The 25,588-nt window shown below is 46.8% G+C and overlaps 3 protein-coding genes across 3 annotated transcripts; 1 reads left to right on the top strand and 2 right to left on the bottom strand.

Moving 5' to 3' along the window:
- Window positions 1-2,485: 2,485 nt before the first annotated feature.
- Window positions 2,486-3,296, top strand: LOC121598891 (trypsin-1-like). Its single transcript, XM_041926247.1, has 3 exons — window positions 2,486-2,623; window positions 2,682-3,028; window positions 3,110-3,296. Exons 2-3 carry the CDS (start codon window positions 2,709-2,711, stop codon window positions 3,294-3,296), a joined length of 507 nt encoding a protein of 168 aa, XP_041782181.1. The 5' UTR covers window positions 2,486-2,623; window positions 2,682-2,708.
- Window positions 3,297-11,886: 8,590 nt separating this feature from the next.
- Window positions 11,887-14,873, bottom strand: LOC121598885. Its single transcript, XM_041926237.1, has 2 exons — window positions 14,345-14,873; window positions 11,887-14,252 (listed from the first exon to the last, which is right to left on the bottom strand). The coding sequence occupies exons 1-2, from the start codon at window positions 14,871-14,873 to the stop codon at window positions 11,887-11,889; spliced, it is 2,895 nt and encodes a 964-aa protein (XP_041782171.1).
- A 29-nt stretch (window positions 14,874-14,902) lies between these two features.
- On the bottom strand, window positions 14,903-22,651 carry LOC121598884. Its single transcript, XM_041926236.1, has 2 exons — window positions 21,274-22,651; window positions 14,903-15,405 (listed from the first exon to the last, which is right to left on the bottom strand). The coding sequence occupies exons 1-2, from the start codon at window positions 22,625-22,627 to the stop codon at window positions 14,903-14,905; spliced, it is 1,857 nt and encodes a 618-aa protein (XP_041782170.1). The 5' UTR covers window positions 22,628-22,651.
- Window positions 22,652-25,588: the final 2,937 nt, after the last annotated feature.

The following is a 25,588-nucleotide window of genomic DNA, read 5'->3' as shown; positions in this document are numbered from 1 at the left end:
GCTGCATGCGAACTGGCGCATTATTCAGTAATACCTCCACATATTTTCTTCCGGATTCTATATTCTGCACTTTTACCGTAACCACCCGTGATACGCTGTTATTCCGCTTCTTATATCCACGATTAAATTGGAACCTTGGTTGTCCAAATGACCTTCGGTCTTTCCTACAATGGCTCGCCTTGTGGCCTATCCCTTTGCATTTGAAACACTCTTTGTTGCGATATGGACAATCGCGCGCCCAGTGCCTATCACCACATGCCCAACATGGTTTACTTGGTCCCATAAACTGACCCGGTTGCGACCTTTTAAAATGTACTCGTTCTGACTGGACTGCCAACACACTTTCCTGTGCTGGGGACTCTATCATGGCACTATCTTTCTTGAAATTCACTATTCGGTTGCACTCTGTCGACAATTGTTGAAGCGTCAGATCAGCTTTATCCTCGATGCGCGCCAAAAGCCTCGTACGAAATTCGACCTCATGTTCTGACCTCAAACCACACACAAAGAGCAAGCACTTGAATTGCTCTTCCGATAGCTTGCCAAGCTCAAACTCAACGCAAGCCTTATTAAGCCGACACGCATACGCTAAGTGATCCTCATTCCTTTTCTTAGTTATTTGCAAGCACTTAAACCGTTTACTTAACAAGGATTCCCGTGTATCAAATAGGTTTGTAAGCATCCGAACCGTTTCCACAAAAGAGATATCTCCCGCCCGCTGCGGTAATATGAATGACGCATATCTTTCATGCTCGACCGGCCCGAGCTTCCGCAATAATAATCTGACCTTTGCCGCATCATCAATACGCTCCGCGTCCTTTTTAAATAACTCTTCGTACCTCGCAAACCACCCACCGAACGTAACTCCACCTTCCTCATCAAATCTGAATTCCGTAATGTTCCTAGCTAACGTATCTATTATTTGTTCGGGTTGTATCGCGGCCGTAGGTGCACTAAGGTTAGTTAGACGCTGACACAGCATTTGATTAATCAGTTGTTGTTGCTGTGCCTTCTGCTGCTGCAGATGCTGAAGCGTTTGCAACATCGAACTTTCGGTAGCATACGGACCTGAAGTTTGCTGCGATGGCGGCGCTGGAGCTGACTGCGATGGCGCCTGACCACCGTGGAAGTGAGGCAATGACCCCAAGTGCGATGGCGGCTGAGCACATGTCTGCATCGCGGCGGTTTCACTTCGCGGCATACTCCCGAGCATGCGTTGGTCAGCAAAAGGATGTAATTGTGGCTGCAACAGTCCTCCGTTCTGCGGATTTAACCCTCCGCTGGCGCTGGCCAATCCAAACGATGCACGACGCTGCTCCTCATCGATCCTCATTTGCTCTTCCGCAGCACCCGTCTCCTCGGTGCTCATCCTTGGTCGCTTGCGGCGCGGAATTTTTCTCCCCAGAAGATAAAATAATACACAAAGAATTAGACACTCGTCGCCACTGTTGTGTTTCGGAACGGGACGTACATTTGACACACTTAAATAAAACGGCACACCCGGACTCTTATTAAAACTTATACTCTATTACAACAATTATAAAACATCGACCATCCTGGTCCGCAGCCTGATACCGAGTCGCAGCGATCGATCACCCGATCGCTGCCGAAGTCCTTCCCGGCCTTTTTGACATCACATGCTGTCAGTTACGTGACAGCATTGAGTCGCGGCTACACCTGTGCTACCTACACAACATTATAAAAGCTAATTTTCGTTTCTACCTTATGTACCTTTCGTTCTACTTGATGTAACAGTTATGGTTTGTTATTTTTAGCAGACATATTATACTTCTTAAATAAGTGTTTTATCACAAAATGTCTTCACAATTCACAAAAAAACTTGATAAGCTTTCCATGTTCTATTGTGTAAGAAACAAGTTTGCAAACGTTTGCACACACATTTCATGAAGGAGCAGACATTTAAGCAAGCATAGCTGAATTTCATTTCAAGTCGTACTAAATGCAAGTCGCAACAAAATTAAAAAGTTCCATCAATTTATTAAGATTCAGAAAAAGAAAAGACCCCAATCCGATAAAAAAATGGGCTACATTTTAAACAGCTGTTTGGCACTTGAGACATGGCTAGTTAGCAAGACACAAATAAACAATCAGAACAGTTTTCTCCTTGCGGCGTAGGCCTGGAATTCCTATTTGAACAGATTTTATTGTTCGTAGACACTCGAAATGAAAAAAAACCTTAAAGAACAGATGTGTGTCTTTAAAAGAACCTCTCGTCTTTAAACACTCGTTTCAATGTATGTGATAGTACCGTGTTGGTTTTAAATACTTTGGGACATGTATAGCATTGCCATAGCTGTACAAACTAAGCGATGGCGCAAGTGATAAGTCTAGTGCTTTTGGGGCTGCTCTGCAGCAATGAGATCGTATTACAAGCAGGAGCTCAATGTGAGGTGCGGAGAAACGATGTTGCCAAACTAGAAGCTAAGGGAGCGGTACAATCTGGACGCATTATTAATGCATCGGAGTGAAGATCGAAAGGTACAGATTTGCTGTTAGTCTACGCGTTTACGGTTACCATTCCTGTGGTGCCAGCATAATCACTCATTCGCATGCCTTAACTGCCGCCAAATGTGTGTTTGAGTTTAAGGATTATCCTTCATATGTGAGTCATAAAGTACCATTGGATTTGTAAACATCGATTTACCGAGTCAATATTTCAGGTGAATATATACGCAGGTAGCACATACATGCGGTCTGGAGGAATTTTAATCTCGGTGATTAAAATAGCCATTCATCCAAACTATGACGGTTTAACTTTTTATCCATCCGATTCTGATGTGTCCGTTCTAACTGTACCAACGAATGCCTTCCAAGGTAACTCTAATATAGCTCCGATTGCCATTCACACATCCGAAGTACCAGCCGGTACTCGATGCTATGTGGTTGGATGGGGTCAAACGAACACTAGCGCATATTCGGATTCAAACGAATTGCGTTACGCCAGCATGAACATAGTCTCGCAGAGTATCTGCATCGGATTCTGGGTATTTATGCCCAATGCGCATAAGTAAGTACACCTATAAACAGAAATTTCGTTGGTTCCATTGATTTTTATAGTGATAGTAAATGTTACGTTTTGTCGTATTAGATTAAGCTGTATCAGGTACTGTTATGGAGTGGATTTGTGCAAAGGCGATGAAGGAACGGCGTTGGTGTGCGATGGCAAACTTTCGGGAATTGTCTCACGTGGCGGTTGTTCCAATATGCTATCATTATTTACTAAGATTGTAGCGCCTAGCATTCGCAGTTTTATTCGCGACCAAACTGGTATCTAATGAAATTGATCTGTATCGAAAATTGTAATAAATAAATAAAGAGTTATCATCAGTGGTGCTTGCGCTTGTGCTTGTGCTTCGATCGTGCTCCGTTTGTTTGTCTGTTTACGATTGCTTCTACGTAGTGCTCAGCCAAAGTATTTTGCACTTCAGTTGGTGAATGGACCGTAGTGCTCTACGACCATTGGCAGCATCTCATAACAATCGGTGTCCTGTGTATTTTGTGTTTGCATCCGTTCAAAAATTTGCCACTGCTTGCGATTTTTGTTGCTGCTTATCGTCGGATCGAGTGAGCCTGTATTAGTGTGTTACCAACTATGTCGGAAGTGTGTCCATCCTGCTCTGCTCCTGTAAACGATATCGATGCATATAAGTGTGATGGTTACTGTAAGTCTTCATACCATCTTACGTGCCTGGATATTAGTGAAGCTGCAGTACTGGAGTTGAAGCGGGTTGATTCCCATTCGCTCTGGTTGTGTCCTAGTTGCATGGATGCTCGCCGCCGTGGGAAAGGTGCCTTCTTGGAAGAGTTGTCAATTACACTCATGGACCTAAAATCGGAACTGCTAAGTGAATTTGACTTTCGTGTTTCTGCCGCTTTGGATACCATTCGCAAGGATGTATTATCCATGTTCGATACTCACACATCTATGAAAACGCAAAACACGTATGCAACCAACACTACTCTGAATATTCCGAGCACTGAAAATATCACCACTACCACCACACCACTAAGCTCGCGCCCAGGCGATGTCGACTGGACCTCCCGTAACGCACCCCAACGCAACGCGCCTAAACTTAGGCTTGTAGACTTCACGCCACCTGATGCGAACCCTGCTGCTGTTTTAAACACTGGTATAGCCCCCGTTACACCTTCGTCTCGTGTTGTGTTGACCGTTCCATGGAACGTCCCAAACGGTCCCAGATTCTGGCTATACATTACGCGTATAGCCCCATCGGTTACTGACGAGGAAATGCGTGAAATGGTAACTACTCAACTGGACACTGACGACGTCATCATCTATAAGCTGTTACCAAACGGCAGAGAGGCAAGCACATTGACTTTCATCTCATTTAAAGTCGGGATGTCGCTTGACCTTAAGGGCAAGGCTCTGTCCGCATCTACATGGCACAAAGGAATCATCTACCGTGAATTCATCGACCAACGCAACACTACAGCCCCAAATTTTTGGCGACCAGCACCTCGAGACCCACCTTCAACGATCCAGGAGCCTGCACCTCTCCAACCTTTGAACACAACAATACACCATCCGTTGACACAAACAATAGCACCATCCACAATAGCACAATCACACAATACGCAAACAATAGCACCAGAACAAATGTAAACACCAGAGCAGCACCACAGCTGCAGCACACCAATTTAAACACCACAGCAGATTCAGCTTCCCATTCAACAACCAAAACCGATCTGTTTTTCTATTATCAAAACGTCCGAGGTTTACGCACAAAATTAAACGATCTCCGGCTCACCGTATCTAACTCTGATTTCGATGTATGGGTGCTCACCGAGACATGGTTAGACGACTCAATACCATCATCGCTCATCACCGACGACTCCTATCAGATTTTTCGCTGTGATCGTAACCCAGAGAATAGTTCTCACTCTCGCGGAGGAGGCGTTTTAATAGCATGTTCGGCTAATCTATCGTGTTCGGTACTCACTCACACCAACGCTTCGCTCGAATCGCTTTGGGTATGCATCAGACTCAGCCACCGTTCACTGTATGTCGGTGTTATATACATTCCTCCGGACCGAAGCTCATCATCAACAGTATTCGACGCTATGCATGACGATATTAGCGCGATTTGCGAAAGAATGCGCGCTACCGACTTACTAATATTATTCGGTGATTTCAACACGCCGTCACTCGCTTGGGAATTCCCCCACCCTTCATCGAGACACCTATATCCTTGCCGTTCATCGTCGAGTAATGTCGCTCTCATAGACGGTATGGTGTTCAATGGGCTTCATCAACTATCCGATGTAAAAAACGGATTGGGTCGTCAACTTGATTTAGTTTTCGCCAATGCTGCAACTACCGATATTGTTTCCTGCATAAGCCCTTCCGTTGCACCTTTACTCCCATTGGATCGACACCACCCGGCACTTGAATTATCCGTTCCTGTCTCTTCAAGTTCAACCATCACGCCGCCGCAACACCATTCCCATCGATCCACACCGGCATGCAGATTCAATTTTAAAAGAATGAACCACGCCCACTTCATCGAGACATTATCAAATGTCGACTGGTCTTTTATCGAAGATGCGGGCAGCATGGACGATGCAGTTACTGTCTTCAATACTGTCTGGGGTACCCCAAGGCAGCGTACTTAGTCCCCTACTTTACTTCCACATTCCCTATATGTTGTCCTCGTCTCAAACCCCCACCTTACCCCCTGTGGTCGAATAGGACGCTCAGATCGCTGAGAGCTGAGGCACGTCGTTCCCGCCGAATTTTTCTCAATAACCGCAATAATTACACCTTACGTATCCATAATTACGCTACAAATGCATACCGCTCCTACAATCGATGGTGTTACTCATCATTTGTAGCACGGCTGCAAGTCCAATTTAGATCGAACCCGCGGTCTTTCTGGCGTTTCTGTAAATCGCGTCAGAAACAGAATGGCATCCCTTCCAACCTATCCCTTAATAATGAGTCCGCTTCTTCTCCCGAAGACTCGAGTAAACTTTTTGCCAAACATTTTTCTAGTGTTTTCGTTGACCCCAGCAGCAGTCCAGTTAATGTTTCTGATTGTCTTGTTCATACACCGTCGAATGTGATTTCGTGTAATAATGTCTCAATTCATGTTGATTCTGTGTTGGTTGCCCTATCCAAACTCAAACTATCTTTTTCCCCCGGTCCTGATGGGATACCATCAGCATTATTAAAGAAATGTTCTACATTTTTCGCTCCTCTACTTTGCCGATTATACAATCGATCAATACAGGATGGCTATTTTCCGTCACTGTGGAAAAAAGCCTGGCTCATTCCAATCCACAAAAAGGGCGACCGTTTTTCATGTGCTAACTATAGGGGTGTGTCCATATTGTGTTCGTCTTGCAAAGTGTTTGAGTCAATTGTTCATTCGTCTATTCGTTCGTGTGTTACAAGTGTAATTTCAGAATATCAACACGGATTCATGCCAAAACGTTCAACCTCTACTAACCTAATGTGCCTTGTATCCTCGATCTTTAACAACATGGAGCGTGGCTCTCAAGTGGATACTATATATACCGACTTTAAAGCAGCTTTTGACTCTATATCGCTAGCTTGTTTACTTTCTAAGCTCGAGAAACTCGGAATTGGTGATCCCCTTCTATCCTGGCTTAAATCTTACCTTTACGGTAGATCTTATAAGGTCAGAGTCGAAAATAGTTTTTCCGAGCCTTTTATTGCCTCTTCTGGGGTACCCCAAGGCAGCGTACTTAGTCCCCTACTTTTCATACTGTTTATCAACGATTGTGTTAATGTTCTTCCTCCTGATGGTTGTTTGCTTTACGCTGACGACATCAAAATTTTCCTACCAGTGACCTCGTTAACTGATTGTGCGCGTCTACAGGATTACATAGATTGTTTTAATGTTTGGTGTAACTCTAACGGTCTTAGTCTGTCTCCGGATAAATGTTGTGTGATTTCATATGGCCGCTCGTCCAATAAGATCGAGCACGATTACGTTCTTTGTGACACTGTACTTAACAGAGTTACTGTCACAAGGGACCTTGGAGTGTGGATCGACGAGAAACTCTCGTTCCAAGAACACATCGAAATCACCCTTAATAAGGCCAATAAAATGCTCGGTCTCATTATTCGTATGTCCTCTGAGATCACTGATCCTATGTGTTTAAAGTCCCTGTACTGCTGTTGGGTCCGCCCGATACTTGAAAATGCGTCGGTAGTTTGGTGGCCTGCCGGCCTAACACTGGTCGATAGGATCGAACGAATCCAGCGGAAATTCACTCGTGTCGCTATCCGTCGTTTTCTTGGACGATCGGATCGAATTCCTTCGTATCCTATCCGATGCCGTTTGCTCGGGCTAGAGACATTAAGAACGCGCATTTATCACATCCAGTCATATTTCATTGCCTGCCTCCTTTCCAATGACTTGGATGTTCCCGCCCTCCTATCCTCGATTCCTATCTATGCCCCCTCACGTCGTCTTCGTGACCGACCCCCGCTCCTTATATTTCCCGCCAAACTCGTCATGGCCAGAATGACCCTTTCTTGCGCGCTCTTTCTGCCTTCAACGATTCATATCTCCTATTCGACTTCAACGTCCCAGTTTCCCAATTCCGCTCCCGTCTTCGTGAATCCTCATCCCTCATGTTTCCCTAGATTATAAGAACACATTTGTAAAACCCTAGAGGCCAACAAATTTAAATAAATAAATAATAATAATAATAATAAAAAAGAGATACATCTATCGTGTTTGGTGTTGACTAGCCATGACTAGCAGCTTTTATTTAACATTGTGTTTACGGAACCCGGCAATATGACGGAATTAAAATTTTGAAGTGAAATACTAAAAATTCTTATAGGCCGGGGGACACTGTCCATACTCGCAAGTATAATTTCGATTTTCACTAGTGCATCTGGTGGCGGCTGACCGAAGCGTTTTGCCAAACAATTTGGAGCTGCTCCAAAAAATAAGTTTATTTTTTATTTTTTTTACTTAAATCTGAGGAAAAAAAGTTTTGTAAAAGGTAGATGCGTGCATGTCCTGTACGCATTATATCCATTTTCATGACAAAAAACGATGGAAAAACTACTAAATTTTGAGATTCGGCATGACCATTTCTTCGAGGACCAAAAAAAGCTTCCACCAGCCGCCACCAGTGAAAATCGAAATTACACTAGCGAGTACGGACAGTGTCCCCCGACCTTATTGTTTAATCCTAATTTTTACTTTTCGTAAATTTATCATAACCAATGTTGTGAAATGTCGACATTTTTTTATGATATTCGAAGTAAGCGGCTGTAAAAACTACTTTTTGATCTTGATATTCATGATTACCATGACACGACTTTCCAAAAGCGACAATCATTTGTCTTACATGAAGATGAGGTTGAATGCAACAAAATCTATAGCGAAATTACAAGGTATTCAGAGGTTGATCATAGACATATCTTTCGACTACCAAAGGTACCAAATTTTGAGTAAATGCTTGGAAAATCTAAGGAAACAGCTTTGAAGTGCTTTATAAGCATGGAACGAAGAATGAAGGGCGACAGCAATCTGGCCCAGGAGTACAAAAGATTCGTGTATGAATACGAACAACAAGGACATATGACACGTATATGCAATTATGATGAAATAGAGCTGTTGGGAGCCTATGTTTACCATGAAATATGTGCCACTCATAGGTGACAGTTGCTGGTCACCTTGATGACGTGTGCACCGGGATGGTGGAGAGCGAACGGAGAATCGCACTCTTCTGTACCGACCGTCGACGAGACAGTATCGCTTCCTTACCGCTTTTTATATATCGTGTTGTTTATTTAAATTGTACTAATACTTTACTGTGGGCCGGTCTGGTGGCACAGTCGTTAACTCGTACGACTTAACAACATGCCCGTCATGGGTTCAAGTCCCGAATAGACCGTGCCCCCATACGTAGGACTGACTATCCTGCTATGGTAATAAAAAGTCACTGAAAGCCAAGCTCACTTCACTAGTGGGTACAGTGGGCTCACTTCACTACGTAGATACACAAAACCACGTTAGAAGATACACGATGCTGAACACAGATGACCTCAACAGTGACCAACAGCCATCGCGGAGCAGCCATGAAAGCCACCGGCAAAGCAGCGTCCCTGATCCGAATACCGCTTATATACATGAAATGTTCAAGCAGCAGTAGTGCATCCTACACCAACAGCAGGAAGCATTTATGAAGCAGCAGGAAAGTTTTTTAACCCGGATGATGTCGGCGATGAACGTGCGTGAGCCGAACGGGCCGGAGTTTTTAGTCGAATCATTGGCGAAACAAGTGACGGAGTTTCTGTACGATCCTGAGGAAAATGTTACCTTTGCTGCGTGGTATAGGCGGTTCGAGGGCCTTTTTGAGAAGGATGCTGCTCAACTGCCAGATGATACCAAGGTGCGATTGTTGTTGCGGAATCTTGGAGTGGCAGAACATGAGCGGTACAACAGTTATATGTATATTGCCACAGAAAGCAAGCGATTTTTGTTTCGAGGAAACAGTAGTGAAACTGCGCGCGCTGTTTGGATTGAAAGAATTGTGCGTCAGCAAGCGATATAAGTGCTATCAAATGCAAAAAACGAGCACTGAGGATTACGTTACGTTTTCGTGCCGGATAAATAAGGCTACCGAAGAAGCGGAACTAGCCGGGCTCAGCATAGAGACACAGAAGTGTTTGATTTTCGTGTGTGGCCTGAAAGATGAGCAGGATGCCGATGTGCGCATAAAATTGCTGAGCCGTATGGAAGAAAAGAAGGATATTACTCTGGCACAACTAACGGAGCTGTGTGAAAAACTAACGAACCTCAAAAGAGATACAACCTTGCTTGCGGGTGAAAGTAGAGTCCAAATGATTGGCCAAGAAAAGTGTCGAAGCACTAAGGGAAAGTGGCAAGGTAGTCGGAAGCTACACCAAAGTCCGGAAAAGCAGAGCAGAGTGCAATGTTTTTTATGCGGCGAAGGTCACTGGGCTATAAAATGCACATTTAAGCATCATAAATGCAGCAAGTGTTTTAAGTTTGGACATAAGGAAGGATTTTGCAATGCAGCGTCTCGGTGGACGAACAGAATGAGGCAAAATCGCAATGTAAGAAGCGTGACGGTTAATACGGTCAGGAGTGGACGTGGATGCGTCAGAGTTGTCATCAATGGCACACCGTTGGAAATGATGCTTGATACAGGCGCTGATATAACGATTATTTGGCGTAGACTGTGGCATCATGTTGGAAAACCTGTATTGAAACCTTCAATGGTTAAAGCGAGAACTGCATCTGGTGATTTGTTGCACATCGTAGGCGAATTTGCTGGTTCCATGATCGTAGCGGAACAATGCATGAGTTGCGTGATTCGAGTGACTACGGCAGATTTGGCACTTTTTGGGAAAGATTCTATGGATATATTCAACCTTTGGGATGTGCCGCTGACGTCAGTTTGTAATCGCATTGGTTTCGATGAACCGTGCAGTGCAATATTACAGAAGGAGTCCCAAAACTTTTTTTCCGGCAAGCTAGGTTGCTGCACTAAGGCGAAAATTCAGTTGGAGCTGAAAGAAGGTGCAACGCGTGTTTTTCGTCTGAAGCGGCCTATAGCCTATGCGATGTTTCAAGCGGTGGATAAGGAGCTTGAACGGCTGGAAAACGATGGAATAAAGTGGATTATTCGGAATGGGCGACGCCAATTGTTGTTGAGCATAAGTCAAACGGAACTATACGAGTGTGCGGAGACTACTCGACGGGCTTGAACGATATGCTGCAACCTCACCAATACCCGCTTCCTCTTCCTCAAGATATTTTTGCAAGTCTGGCCACCTGTATGGTTTTTAGCCAGATAGACCTTTTGGATGCTTTCCTTCAAGTAGAGGTCGAGGAACTTTGCCGGAAACTGCTTACTGTTTGTAGGTTGCTACGGCCTACTCCGTCGTGTGGACTGTATTTCGTGGGAGCAGAACTCCCGAGCAAAAGCCTTTAAAAAGGCTGGCACCTCGAAGGAAAACTCCGCTTCACTAACTACGGAATTTCCTACCGCGGTCTTGCCACTCTTATAGAAAATCGAATTTCTCTAAAAGAGCAATGCTCATCAAAAAGTTGAAGAGAGAACTTAGTAATTAATACTGGAATTCTAACTAGATTTATTGGTGATTTCTGGGGGGTTCTTATCAGGAGCCGACGTGCTCCGTTAGCGATACATACATTTTCCTGTTTAAATCCTGTTAAGTTGGCTATATTCCAACTGGATTCTTTGGGATTGAACTGGTCTAAATGGGAATTCTGTCTAATGGGAAAATACATGTAATGCGTGTTGCCTATGCATAGGCGTTGTTAATTCTTTGCCTAACTCGCGGGTGTGTTCTGCCTATCTCAAAATCCAACATTCTGCCACCTTAAAATTGAACAATTTTAATAATTTCTAATTGATAGGCAAAACACACAACCTAACTAGTGGCCTAGTGATGTTCATTTTTGTACTTGTGCGCAACGTTGCTACCCTAATCTTTCCATCTTTTCCTGGATGGACTTCCGTAACGCGTGCCAATGGCCATGTCGTTGGTGGCACATTGTCCTCTTTGATCAATACTAACGTACCTGGTTTAATCTCTTGTCCTTCGCTTATCCATTTCGAACGCGGCTGAAGCTGTTGAAGGTATTCCCTGGACCATCTTGTCCAAAAGTGGCGTTTTAGCTGTTGTATGAGGCGCCAGTGAGTAAGTCTGTTTTCAGGAACGGTCGTCGTTTCGGCGTCTGGAACCTGCTGCAGATGTGACCCAACCAAAAAATGGCCTGGGGTAAGGGCTGTTGCGTCAGATGGATCCTCCGTCATCGGGGTGAGAGGACGAGAATTCAAGCAACACTCGATCTCAGCCAATTACGTCGTCATATCTTCAAAAGATAGAGTGGTGTTTCCCAGAACTCGAACCAGGTGGTGCTTCATCGAGCGCACAGCTGCCTCCCAAATCCCGCCAAAATGAGGCGCGCGTGTTGGTATAAATTTCCAGATGATCTGCCTTTCCAGCGTCCAACTCTGCATGCCTTGTTGGTGTTCAGGTGTTCGCAGAAGTCTGTACAGCTCATTCAGCTGATTGTTGGCTCCTTTGAAGTTCGTTGCATTGTCCGAATGCAACTCCTCGGGAAGTCCGCGACGAGCGACGAAACGGCGTAATGCTGATAAAAACGCCTCTGTGGTGAGATCCGACACGAGCTCAATGTGAATAGCTCGTGTTATGAAGCAAACGAATATTGCTACATAAGCCTTTGTAGCAGCGGCCCTTCGATGTGGTCCCTTGACGAATACTGGACCACAATAATCAATCCCAGTGATTGAAAAGGGTCGACGAGGTGTCACTCTGCTTGATGGTAGATCTGCCATTAGCGTCTCTGAAGATGAAGGTTTCGCTCGGAAACAGGTGATGCAGTGATGATATACACGTCGGGCTATGTTCCTGCCACCAATGATCCAATATCGTTGGCGACTGTTGCTCAGCATCAGTTGTGGCCCCGCATGGAGTCGAGTTTTGTGAAAGTGGTCCATTAATAACTCCGCCAGTGGATGGTTGTTGGGAACCAAAATCGGATGCTTGGTGTCTTCTAGTAGAGGTGCATTGGATAGACGTCCTCCAACGCGAATGATGCCGTTTGCTCCTAGCTGCGGATGCAGCCATTTCAGCTTTGATGATGAAGGTATCGGCTTGTTATGTTGAAGAGCCTTTATTTCATGCTCAAATTGGTCCTGCTGTGCCAGCCGACACAATACTTCCTCAGCCTCCCGTAGGTCTTGGGTTGTAAGTCCAATACCCGCGTACTGTCGACGCTTGAAGCGCCTGTTGAAGTATTGCACCCAATATGCCACAATCCTTCGAAGCCTGGAGAATGATGAGTATAGCGTAAAGATGCGATGTGGTGGTTTTTCTGTAACTGGACAAGCTACTGTGGTGACTCGCTGCTCTGCTGCTGCTGCTTCACATGATGATGGTAATGGTGATTCAGGCCACTGGTCCTCGGGTAGACAAATCCAGGAAGGACCCTGCCACCATAGCGGATTGTCTAGAAGGTCCTTGCTCAAGCAACCACGCGATGCTAAGTCCGCTGGATTGTCGACTCCGGGGATGTGCCGCCAAACACTTCCTTGGGTCAAGTGTTGCACTTGGGAGACGCGATTGGCGACGAATGGTTTCCAGCAATTTGGCGATGCTCGTAACCAATGAACTACGGTCATGGAATCCGTCCAGAAAGTTGCAGGAGACGAGAGCTTGACCGCTAATCTGACCCGATCATATAGCAAGCTGGCCAATTGTGCAGCGCACAATTCCAGTCGAGCAATGGAGTGTTTGCTATTTATCGGTGTCACCTTAGTTTTCGACGCGTACAGTTGCATCGTGATGTTCCCTTTGTCATCTCGGCTTCTGATGTAGCAGCATGCGCCATATCCCTTTTCCGATGCATCGCAGAAAAAATGGAACTGGCTTGATGTCGAATCGGGCCTGATGGCTACACGAGGAATGTGTAGATTTTGTAAATGTATCAACTGGTTGTGGAAGTTGATCCATTCTCCTTGTAGATGATGTGGCAACTCGTCATCCCATCCCCAGGGCTGTTGCTGCTCCGTTTGTAGGGTCCAGATGCGTTGGAGGAACTGCTTGGCCATGGCTTTTACGGGATCGACGATGCCCAAAGGATCATAGATCCTGGCGATGCACGATAGCACCTTTCTCTTGGTGATTGCCCCAATCACGTATGGGGTGTTGATTTTAAACTGCAACGTGTCAGATGCTGGGTCCCAAATCAAACCGAGGGTGGCGAGAAGTCCCTTCGATCCACTGGTAGCATAAAAGCTGGATGCTAATTTCTCCTGGTTCACGTTCTGAAGTACTGATGGGTCGCTGGACGCCCACTTCCGCAGCTCGAATCCTGCACTAGCGTAGAGTTGCTCAGTTTGCAGCTGCAGCATCTGCGCCGCTTCAGATGATTGCCCGCCGGAAACGAAGTCATCTACGTAGAAGTCACAGGAACGTTCTGCGGCGACTGGAAACTCTCCTCCATGGTCCGCTACGATTTGTTGCAACGAACGCACTGCCAGGAATGGAGCGGATGCTGTCCCATATGTTACCGTGTTGAGCTCGTACTCCTGAATCGGATCGTTGGGTGAACTTCGCCAAATGATGCGTTGCAGTGATCGGTCCTTTGGATGAATCCAAACCTGCCGGTACATTTTGGTGACGTCAGCGGTAAGGGCGACTGGTTGAGTTCGGAACCGCAGCAAAATAGAAGTGGCATCTTGTTGAATTGTCGGTCCGAATTGTCGGTTAGTGTGTCGTTCAAAGACACACCCGTTGAAGATTTGCTCGATGCGTCAAACACCACTCGACACTTCGTCGTGGTGCTGTCGGTCTTGAAGACCGGATGATGTGGTAGATAAAACGATTCATCGTTCTTTGAAGAAGCTGCCACCTTGCTCATATGGCCTAAGCGAAGGTACTCTTCCATGAAGTCCACATAGGCACGTTGGGTGTCGGGTTCTCGTTGAAGTCGACGTTCTATCGCTAGGAACCGTCGAAGTGCAATAGTCTTTGAATCGCCCAGCTTGCCAATCATTTCTGGCTTGCGTGGAAGCTGAACCATGTACCTGCCATCCTCTTCTCGTGTGGTGGTTGCAGTGTAGTGATCCTCACAGGCTCGTTCTTCGATGCTCCAGCTCGGTGTGTTGCTCAGGTCTTCGATGGCGAAAAACTGCTTCATCAGGTTGTCCAACTCGTTCGTGTGTGTTGCCACCGCACACATTACTGGAGACATGGATTCGGTGATGGTAGCACTGCCACTGACTACCCAACCAAATTCAGTTTCCTGAATGGTTGGCATGTTGTCACCCAGGGAGAGTCGTCCGGTCCTCAGGATCTCGAAGAAGTGTGTTGCTCCCAAGATGATGTCAATGGTTCCTGGCCGATTGAAGGATGGATCAGCCAAGATGCAGGTTTCAGGTATCTTCCAATGGCTGACAGCTTCGGTAGCACAAGCAACTCCAATGATGCAGTATAGCTCGAGCATCGAGAATGGATGGTGGTTTCGATGGAATGTCGCACATTCGATCTTGTACTGCCACCAATACCTGATAGCGGAAGATTGATTAGCTTCCGCGGCAATTCCAGGAACTGTGCCAATCTGCCGGTGATGAAGTTGGATTGAGCTCCGCTATCCAAGAGAGCTCTTGCTGGATGGCTAACTCCGGCACGATCGGTGATGTTGAGCACTACTGTTGACAATAGCACTGTGGATGGCACTGCTGTCGTCAATGAAGTCATCGATGCCCCGATGAATGTTGGTTGAGCTGCATCGACTGGAAGCTGATGAGATGTTGCAGCGGCGTCTGGAGGCTGAAGAGATGGTGCTGCTGGAAGCTGCTCCCCATGAAGTAGATGATGATGACGTTTCTTGCAGATACGGCACGTCCATTTCGATCGGCACTGCGAAACCGGGTGTCCAGCGCTGAGGCAATTGAAACAGCGTTTCAATGACTGTACTTTACTTTTCCTCTGCACTACGGACATCGCGATGAAGGTTGGACAGTTCTGAAGAGTATGATGCTGCTGGCACAGAACACACGATGGATTGGCAGCTGTGGTGGAGGTGAAAGCTTTGGTGCTTGTTGATTTCCGTGACGTCTCTGGCGTGCAGCTTTCGAGCACCTCACATTGACGATTGATGAAATCGAGAGTTTTGAAGAGATCCGGAAACTCTCCATGTTCCAACAAACTCTCCCATGCTTTCCTTGTGTCAGCGTCCATACATGAGCTGAGAAGATGTGTGATGATGAGGTTGCTGGTACTGTCGATAGTCTGCTTCATAAACACTAAGCCATCCACATGACTCTTGCACGTCTCCGCTAGCTTCCGCAGGTCCTTTGCAGATTCTCGGGGTGCATGCTTCAGCTGAAGCAATCCTGCGATGTGCTTGTCGACAATCAGCCGAGGATTCTCAAAACGCCTCTCCAAGACGTCCCAAGCCGCCTGGAAGTTGTTGCCATTCAGAATGGACGTGTTCAGGATGCCAGCTGCTTTCCCTTGCAGCGCTTTGTTGAGATGGTGAAGTTTTACTGCATCCGAGTCATTAGTCCGCTTCATGATGTCTAAGAACATGGCCTTGAACGTTGGCCAGTGTTCGTATAGACCATCAAAAGTCGGCATTGGGATGTTGAGATGATGCTGAATGGAGACCGATGATGATGCAACTTCAGGAGGTGTTGTAGCTGACGATGGCTTTTTGTCGATTACGACCAACCTTGCTGCCTTAGAAGCATATAGTGAGTGGAATGCTTCGTCTTTTGCCAAATCTTCGTCTACGTCATCTGGCAATTCTTCGAGGATTAAATCCATGACATGGCTCTGCACCGCTTTCAGTTCTTCCAGCATACCTCGTTGGACTTGAGATATGCTATCGTCTTTCTGTTCGGTGTTTATGTTTGCCAGCTTGCGGAATAAGCCTTTGTGTTTGGCGCGTAGACTTTGGATGTACTTTGAAGAGTTTGGCTGCGACGCTTCACGTCTTTCTTGACCATTGGTTTGTGCCATTTCGATGCCTTCCTGCTCTTCGATGATTTGCTGGTCTTCTTCTTCTACAGGAGGTGCACGTGAGACTGACATTTGGCAAGTCTAATCTCCACGTATTGACGATGATCGCTGTTGTCTTTGATGTACTTGAAGTAGGACCAACCTGCCTGGGTGTCCGTCGAGGATGGGACCAACCCGCCTGGGTGCCCGTCAAGGATGAAATCAACCCGCCCGGTTGTCCGTCGAAGATGCAACCCTTGTTGCCGAAGATGCAATCCGTCCGATTACCGAGGATGAACGCTTCTGGTTGCGTAATCCGGTTCGAAGGACCAAAATGTAGGTTGCTACGGCCTACTCCGTCGTGTGGACTGTATTTCGTGGGAGCAGAACTCCCGAGCAAAAGCCTTTAAAAAGGCTGGCACCTCGAAGGAAAACTCCGCTTCACTAACTACGGAATTTCCTACCGCGGTCTTGCCACTCTTATAGAAAATCGAATTTCTCTAAAAGAGCAATGCTCAACAAAAAGTTGAAGAGAGAACTTAGTAATTAATACTGGAATTCTAACTAGATTTATTGGTGATTTCTGGGGGGTTCTTATCAGGAGCCGACGTGCTCCGTTAGCGATACATACATTTTCCTGTTTAAATCCTGTTAAGTTGGCTATATTCCAACTGGATTCTTTGGGATTGAACTGGTCTAAATGGGAATTCTGTCTAATGGGAAAATACATGTAATGCGTGTTGCCTATGCATAGGCGTTGTTAATTCTTTGCCTAACTCGCGGGTGTGTTCTGCCTATCTCAAAATCCAACATTCTGCCACCTTAAAATTGAACAATTTTAATAATTTCTAATTGATAGGCAAAACACACAACCTAACTAGTGGCCTAGTGATGTTCATTTTTGTACTTGTGCGCAACGTTGCTACCCTAATCTTTCCATCTTTTCCTGGATGGACTTCCGTAACGCGTGCCAATGGCCATGTCGTTGGTGGCACATTGTCCTCTTTGATCAATACTAACGTACCTGGTTTAATCTCTTGTCCTTCGCTTATCCATTTCGAACGCGGCTGAAGCTGTTGAAGGTATTCCCTGGACCATCTTGTCCAAAAGTGGCGTTTTAGCTGTTGTATGAGGCGCCAGTGAGTAAGTCTGTTTTCAGGAACGGTCGTCGTTTCGGCGTCTGGAACCTGCTGCAGATGTGACCCAACCAAAAAATGGCCTGGGGTAAGGGCTGTTGCGTCAGATGGATCCTCCGTCATCGGGGTGAGAGGACGAGAATTCAAGCAACACTCGATCTCAGCCAATTACGTCGTCATATCTTCAAAAGATAGAGTGGTGTTTCCCAGAACTCGAACCAGGTGGTGCTTCATCGAGCGCACAGCTGCCTCCCAAATCCCGCCAAAATGAGGCGCGCGTGTTGGTATAAATTTCCAGATGATCTGCCTTTCCAGCGTCCAACTCTGCATGCCTTGTTGGTGTTCAGGTGTTCGCAGAAGTCTGTACAGCTCATTCAGCTGATTGTTGGCTCCTTTGAAGTTCGTTGCATTGTCCGAATGCAACTCCTCGGGAAGTCCGCGACGAGCGACGAAACGGCGTAATGCTGATAAAAACGCCTCTGTGGTGAGATCCGACACGAGCTCAATGTGAATAGCTCGTGTTATGAAGCAAACGAATATTGCTACATAAGCCTTTGTAGCAGCGGCCCTTCGATGTGGTCCCTTGACGAATACTGGACCACAATAATCAATCCCAGTGATTGAAAAGGGTCGACGAGGTGTCACTCTGCTTGATGGTAGATCTGCCATTAGCGTCTCTGAAGATGAAGGTTTCGCTCGGAAACAGGTGATGCAGTGATGATATACACGTCGGGCTATGTTCCTGCCACCAATGATCCAATATCGTTGGCGACTGTTGCTCAGCATCAGTTGTGGCCCCGCATGGAGTCGAGTTTTGTGAAAGTGGTCCATTAATAACTCCGCCAGTGGATGGTTGTTGGGAACCAAAATCGGATGCTTGGTGTCTTCTAGTAGAGGTGCATTGGATAGACGTCCTCCAACGCGAATGATGCCGTTTGCTCCTAGCTGCGGATGCAGCCATTTCAGCTTTGATGATGAAGGTATCGGCTTGTTATGTTGAAGAGCCTTTATTTCATGCTCAAATTGGTCCTGCTGTGCCAGCCGACACAATACTTCCTCAGCCTCCCGTAGGTCTTGGGTTGTAAGTCCAATACCCGCGTACTGTCGACGCTTGAAGCGCCTGTTGAAGTATTGCACCCAATATGCCACAATCCTTCGAAGCCTGGAGAATGATGAGTATAGCGTAAAGATGCGATGTGGTGGTTTTTCTGTAACTGGACAAGCTACTGTGGTGACTCGCTGCTCTGCTGCTGCTGCTTCACATGATGATGGTAATGGTGATTCAGGCCACTGGTCCTCGGGTAGACAAATCCAGGAAGGACCCTGCCACCATAGCGGATTGTCTAGAAGGTCCTTGCTCAAGCAACCACGCGATGCTAAGTCCGCTGGATTGTCGACTCCGGGGATGTGCCGCCAAACACTTCCTTGGGTCAAGTGTTGCACTTGGGAGACGCGATTGGCGACGAATGGTTTCCAGCAATTTGGCGATGCTCGTAACCAATGAACTACGGTCATGGAATCCGTCCAGAAAGTTGCAGGAGACGAGAGCTTGACCGCTAATCTGACCCGATCATATAGCAAGCTGGCCAATTGTGCAGCGCACAATTCCAGTCGAGCAATGGAGTGTTTGCTATTTATCGGTGTCACCTTAGTTTTCGACGCGTACAGTTGCATCGTGATGTTCCCTTTGTCATCTCGGCTTCTGATGTAGCAGCATGCGCCATATCCCTTTTCCGATGCATCGCAGAAAAAATGGAACTGGCTTGATGTCGAATCGGGCCTGATGGCTACACGAGGAATGTGTAGATTTTGTAAATGTATCAACTGGTTGTGGAAGTTGATCCATTCTCCTTGTAGATGATGTGGCAACTCGTCATCCCAGCCCCAGGGCTGTTGCTGCTCCGTTTGTAGGGTCCAGATGCGTTGGAGGAACTGCTTGGCCATGGCTTTTACGGGATCGACGATGCCCAAAGGATCATAGATCCTGGCGATGCACGATAGCACCTTTCTCTTGGTGATTGCCCCAATCACGTATGGGGTGTTGATTTTAAACTGCAACGTGTCAGATGCTGGGTCCCAAATCAAACCGAGGGTGGCGAGAAGTCCCTTCGATCCACTGGTAGCATAAAAGCTGGATGCTAATTTCTCCTGGTTCACGTTCTGAAGTACTGATGGGTCGCTGGACGCCCACTTCCGCAGCTCGAATCCTGCACTAGCGTAGAGTTGCTCAGTTTGCAGCTGCAGCATCTGCGCCGCTTCAGATGATAGCCCGCCGGAAACGAAGTCATCTACGTAGAAGTCACAGGAACGTTCTGCGGCGACTGGAAACTCTCCTCCATGGTCCGCTACGATTTGTTGCAACGAACGCACTGCCAGGAATGGAGCGGATGCTGTCCCATATGTTACCGTGTTGAGCTCGTACTCCTGAATCGGATCGTTGGGTGAACTTCGCCAAATGATGCGTTGCAGTGATCGGTCCTTTGGATGAATCCAAACCTGCCGGTACATTTTGGTGACGTCAGCGGTAAGGGCGACTGGTTGAGTTCGGAACCGCAGCAAAATAGAAGTGGCATCTTGTTGAATTGTCGGTCCGAATTGTCGGTTAGTGTGTCGTTCAAAGACACACCCGTTGAAGATTTGCTCGATGCGTCAAACACCACTCGACACTTCGTCGTGGTGCTGTCGGTCTTGAAGACCGGATGATGTGGTAGATAAAACGATTCATCGTTCTTTGAAGAAGCTGCCACCTTGCTCATATGGCCTAAGCGAAGGTACTCTTCCATGAAGTCCACATAGGCACGTTGGGTGTCGGGTTCTCGTTGAAGTCGACGTTCTATCGCTAGGAACCGTCGAAGTGCAATAGTCTTTGAATCGCCCAGCTTGCCAATCATTTCTGGCTTGCGTGGAAGCTGAACCATGTACCTGCCATCCTCTTCTCGTGTGGTGGTTGCAGTGTAGTGATCCTCACAGGCTCGTTCTTCGATGCTCCAGCTCGGTGTGTTGCTCAGGTCTTCGATGGCGAAAAACTGCTTCATCAGGTTGTCCAACTCGTTCGTGTGTGTTGCCACCGCACACATTACTGGAGACATGGATTCGGTGATGGTAGCACTGCCACTGACTACCCAACCAAATTCAGTTTCCTGAATGGTTGGCATGTTGTCACCCAGGGAGAGTCGTCCGGTCCTCAGGATCTCGAAGAAGTGTGTTGCTCCCAAGATGATGTCAATGGTTCCTGGCCGATTGAAGGATGGATCAGCCAAGATGCAGGTTTCAGGTATCTTCCAATGGCTGACAGCTTCGGTAGCACAAGCAACTCCAATGATGCAGTATAGCTCGAGCATCGAGAATGGATGGTGGTTTCGATGGAATGTCGCACATTCGATCTTGTACTGCCACCAATACCTGATAGCGGAAGATTGATTAGCTTCCGCGGCAATTCCAGGAACTGTGCCAATCTGCCGGTGATGAAGTTGGATTGAGCTCCGCTATCCAAGAGAGCTCTTGCTGGATGGCTAACTCCGGCACGATCGGTGATGTTGAGCACTACTGTTGACAATAGCACTGTGGATGGCACTGCTGTCGTCAATGAAGTCATCGATGCCCCGATGAATGTTGGTTGAGCTGCATCGACTGGAAGCTGATGAGATGTTGCAGCGGCGTCTGGAGGCTGAAGAGATGGTGCTGCTGGAAGCTGCTCCCCATGAAGTAGATGATGATGACGTTTCTTGCAGATACGGCACGTCCATTTCGATCGGCACTGCGAAACCGGGTGTCCAGCGCTGAGGCAATTGAAACAGCGTTTCAATGACTGTACTTTACTTTTCCTCTGCACTACGGACATCGCGATGAAGGTTGGACAGTTCTGAAGAGTATGATGCTGCTGGCACAGAACACACGATGGATTGGCAGCTGTGGTGGAGGTGAAAGCTTTGGTGCTTGTTGATTTCCGTGACGTCTCTGGCGTGCAGCTTTCGAGCACCTCACATTGACGATTGATGAAATCGAGAGTTTTGAAGAGATCCGGAAACTCTCCATGTTCCAACAAACTCTCCCATGCTTTCCTTGTGTCAGCGTCCATACATGAGCTGAGAAGATGTGTGATGATGAGGTTGCTGGTACTGTCGATAGTCTGCTTCATAAACACTAAGCCATCCACATGACTCTTGCACGTCTCCGCTAGCTTCCGCAGGTCCTTTGCAGATTCTCGGGGTGCATGCTTCAGCTGAAGCAATCCTGCGATGTGCTTGTCGACAATCAGCCGAGGATTCTCAAAACGCCTCTCCAAGACGTCCCAAGCCGCCTGGAAGTTGTTGCCATTCAGAATGGACGTGTTCAGGATGCCAGCTGCTTTCCCTTGCAGCGCTTTGTTGAGATGGTGAAGTTTTACTGCATCCGAGTCATTAGTCCGCTTCATGATGTCTAAGAACATGGCCTTGAACGTTGGCCAGTGTTCGTATAGACCATCAAAAGTCGGCATTGGGATGTTGAGATGATGCTGAATGGAGACCGATGATGATGCAACTTCAGGAGGTGTTGTAGCTGACGATGGCTTTTTGTCGATTACGACCAACCTTGCTGCCTTAGAAGCATATAGTGAGTGGAATGCTTCGTCTTTTGCCAAATCTTCGTCTACGTCATCTGGCAATTCTTCGAGGATTAAATCCATGACATGGCTCTGCACCGCTTTCAGTTCTTCCAGCATACCTCGTTGGACTTGAGATATGCTATCGTCTTTCTGTTCGGTGTTTATGTTTGCCAGCTTGCGGAATAAGCCTTTGTGTTTGGCGCGTAGACTTTGGATGTACTTTGAAGAGTTTGGCTGCGACGCTTCACGTCTTTCTTGACCATTGGTTTGTGCCATTTCGATGCCTTCCTGCTCTTCGATGATTTGCTGGTCTTCTTCTTCTACAGGAGGTGCACGTGAGACTGACATTTGGCAAGTCTAATCTCCACGTATTGACGATGATCGCTGTTGTCTTTGATGTACTTAAAGTAGGACCAACCTGCCTGGGTGTCCGTCGAGGATGGGACCAACCCGCCTGGGTGCCCGTCAAGGATGAAATCAACCCGCCCGGTTGTCCGTCGAAGATGCAACCCTTGTTGCCGAAGATGCAATCCGTCCGATTACCGAGGATGAACGCTTCTGGTTGCGTAATCCGGTTCGAAGGACCAAAATGTAGGTTGCTACGGCCTACTCCGTCGTGTGGACTGTATTTCGTGGGAGCAGAACTCCCGAGCAAAAGCCTTTAAAAAGGCTGGCACCTCGAAGGAAAACTCCGCTTCACTAACTACGGAATTTCCTACCGCGGTCTTGCCACTCTTATAGAAAATCGAATTTCTCTAAAAGAGCAATGCTCAACAAAAAGTTGAAGAGAGAACTTAGTAATTAATACTGGAATTCTAACTAGATTTATTGGTGATTTCTGGGGGGTTCTTATCAGGAGCCGACGTGCTCCGTTAGCGATACATACATTTTCCTGTTTAAATCCTGTTAAGTTGGCTATATTCCAACTGGATTCTTTGGGATTGACTGGTCTAAATGGGAATTCTGTCTAATGGGAAAATACATGTAATGCGTGTTGCCTATGCATAGGCGTTGTTAATTCTTTGCCTAACTCGCGGGTGTGTTCTGCCTATCTCAAAATCCAACACTGTTAATACACATAGAGGTTTTTACGCGTACAACAGATTACCCCCAGGGGTGAAAACAGCACCGGGTGCTTTTCAGCAGCCGATGGAGGTTATGCTGGCAGGTCTGGGTAGCGTTGCTGTTTATTTGGACGACATTGTGGTTGGTGGACCAAATGAAGAAGCCCATATGGAATACCTTCATAGCGGCTGGTTGTGCTTTCTCACTCTGCTATTTCCAAGTTAATTTTTAACGCAATTTTCTTGGTGATTAAGTGCTTGAACTTTTTTATTTCGGTTAATTTGCTCTCGCGCGTTCACGTATCACAAATTTTTGCGGCACCTGTGAATTGTACTGTTCAAAATATAAACATTGCACTCCTCCTGCGGTTATTGTGACCCCTTACTGTGCAGCCGAACTTTGCGCTTTTTTGCGATTGCGACTGTGATCTGTAAGAAATGTGAAGGTGCTATTAGCAACGATCCAATTCCGTGCTTCGGTCTATGTGAACACTACTACCACGATAAGTGCATTGGACTTTCAACCCCGCTCCTGCGTGATTTTAGGAAGTCACAAAATTTATTCTGGGCTTGCGCGGATTGTGCTCAGCGTTTGCGGGCCGTTGACACTTTACGCTTCTCGCACGGCCTTTCTCGTGACGCTGCCTACCTGTTGGAATCGTTGCAGTCCGATTTCCGCGATACCTCACGTTCTGTGCAGGCGACATCAGCTGGCTTGCGACTTGAACTTTCCTCTTCACTGGATTGTTTTAGAAACGAGATAGCTTTGATGAAACAGGAGTCAGCATCGTCAATTCGTTCCGTGAAAGATATCATCGACTCATTTACTGCTCCTCACTCAATGGAACGCAACTACTCTCAGGCTCCACTACCACGCAAACAATGAGACCCCAAATTTTGAGTGATTCAGGCCGAGGGGTATGAGGAAGCTTGAGGAAGCAAGGTGAGCGCGCTGCGATGAGAGTTCGCATTCTGTTTTACACACGCGCTTCACTAACACCAATACGAATATCGTGCTTTGACGAGCCGTCTGTGAATGTGTGTGTGTCTTCTTTCAGCGAGCTCAACAAACTTGAAGCTGCTCGTCACATCGTGTTGTCTCGCTTACACTTCAGCATCGAACCATCGCTCCGTGTGTTCCCCCTCCTACGCGTACAAAACCACCAGTACAGCGCGACGCTTTGTCGGAGATGGTTGTGCGCGTTTTGTTTTAAGTACCGCGCGCAGTGTTTGTGCGCTGATGCGCATTTCGTTCAAAGTCTCGTGCGCTGGTGTGTTTTGATGAAGTGTGAAGTGTACGAACAGTGTGCACAGACGCACATGCAGTGCGTGGATCAACAGGTAAGAATTTGCTGAACAGAGGCAACGCAGATTGTCGACAAGTTTCCCGCAGCCTGGATCGACCCGGTACTTTACAGTATGACGCCATTCGTGAGTATGATAGATTCTAAATGTCTTGTGGAAGTGTACTTTATGTTTCAATAAAGTGTTTAATGAAATAAAAAATGACCGTGTTTGTGTTTGTTGTTTGAATAAGTGCGTATTTGCGATCGTGTCTATGCATGAAAGAAAACGAGAAACGAAAGAAACAAATATCTTTGGATGTGTTGGCAGCATGACTGGAAAGAACACGAACACATTGAGAACTGCAGAGCTCACCGTACATCCCGGGTGGGGAGGGGGAGGGCTCGCGCGAGGGTGTAACTCATTCCTCCAAGAGTAACTGCTAACGGGGGACGGTACTCAAATCACTCAAAAAATACACTCATTTTGGCGGACGGGTACTCACAACGCTTGATGAAGTTAAGCATGGCATCAAGGAGCTTGATCTCATGCACCGTGAGCTTCTCACTTGCTTCAACTCACTAATGAACAAGCTGAATTCTCATCTTGCCACGCATACTACTACATCGAGTGCTCACCATTCTGCGATTCCTGCTACGCACTCATCGACCACGATTCCAGTTGCGGCCTCTAAGCTCTCCCATCATGCTGCTCGTGAGAATCCTTCTAAACGTCGATTGATGGATCGCTCTCCCGACCCATCGCCTACCAATACCGTTACACGCGCTATGCTTTCATCGGATACAGGGTTGTCCTACAATAATATTACGACCGTTCCTGAACGCCCACCCCTTACTTGGGTCTTTTCTCCCGTATTGCACCTGATACTCCGATTGACGCGATCCGTGAAATGGCCTGTTCTAACATAGGGACAGACGACATCTTGGTAAATAGCCTTGTA

The sequence above is a fragment of the Anopheles merus genome, chromosome 3L, assembly GCF_017562075.2.
Source record: "Anopheles merus strain MAF chromosome 3L, AmerM5.1, whole genome shotgun sequence".
Classification (NCBI taxonomy): domain Eukaryota; kingdom Metazoa; phylum Arthropoda; class Insecta; order Diptera; family Culicidae; genus Anopheles; species Anopheles merus.
This window is presented reverse-complemented; position numbering and strand designations above follow the sequence as displayed.

Bases quoted from the DNA above. Each gene is read 5' to 3' on its own strand.
- LOC121598891 (XM_041926247.1), top strand. From the start codon at position 2,709: ATGCGGTCTGGAGGAATTTTAATCTCGGTGATTAAAATAGCCATTCAT. The intron at 3,029-3,109 runs GTAAGTACACCT...TTGTCGTATTAG, and splicing joins TTTATGCCCAATGCGCATAA to ATTAAGCTGTATCAGGTACT.
- LOC121598885 (XM_041926237.1), bottom strand. From the start codon at position 14,873: ATGCCAACCATTCAGGAAACTGAATTTGGTTGGGTAGTCAGTGGCAGT. The intron at 14,253-14,344 runs GTGTGTCTTTGA...GAACTCAACCAG, and splicing joins ATCGAGCAAATCTTCAACGG to TCGCCCTTACCGCTGACGTC.
- LOC121598884 (XM_041926236.1), bottom strand. From the start codon at position 22,627: ATGTCAGTCTCACGTGCACCTCCTGTAGAAGAAGAAGACCAGCAAATC. The intron at 15,406-21,273 runs CAGCAGTGCCAT...GGGAGCAGCTTC, and splicing joins ATCGATGACTTCATTGACGA to CAGCAGCACCATCTCTTCAG.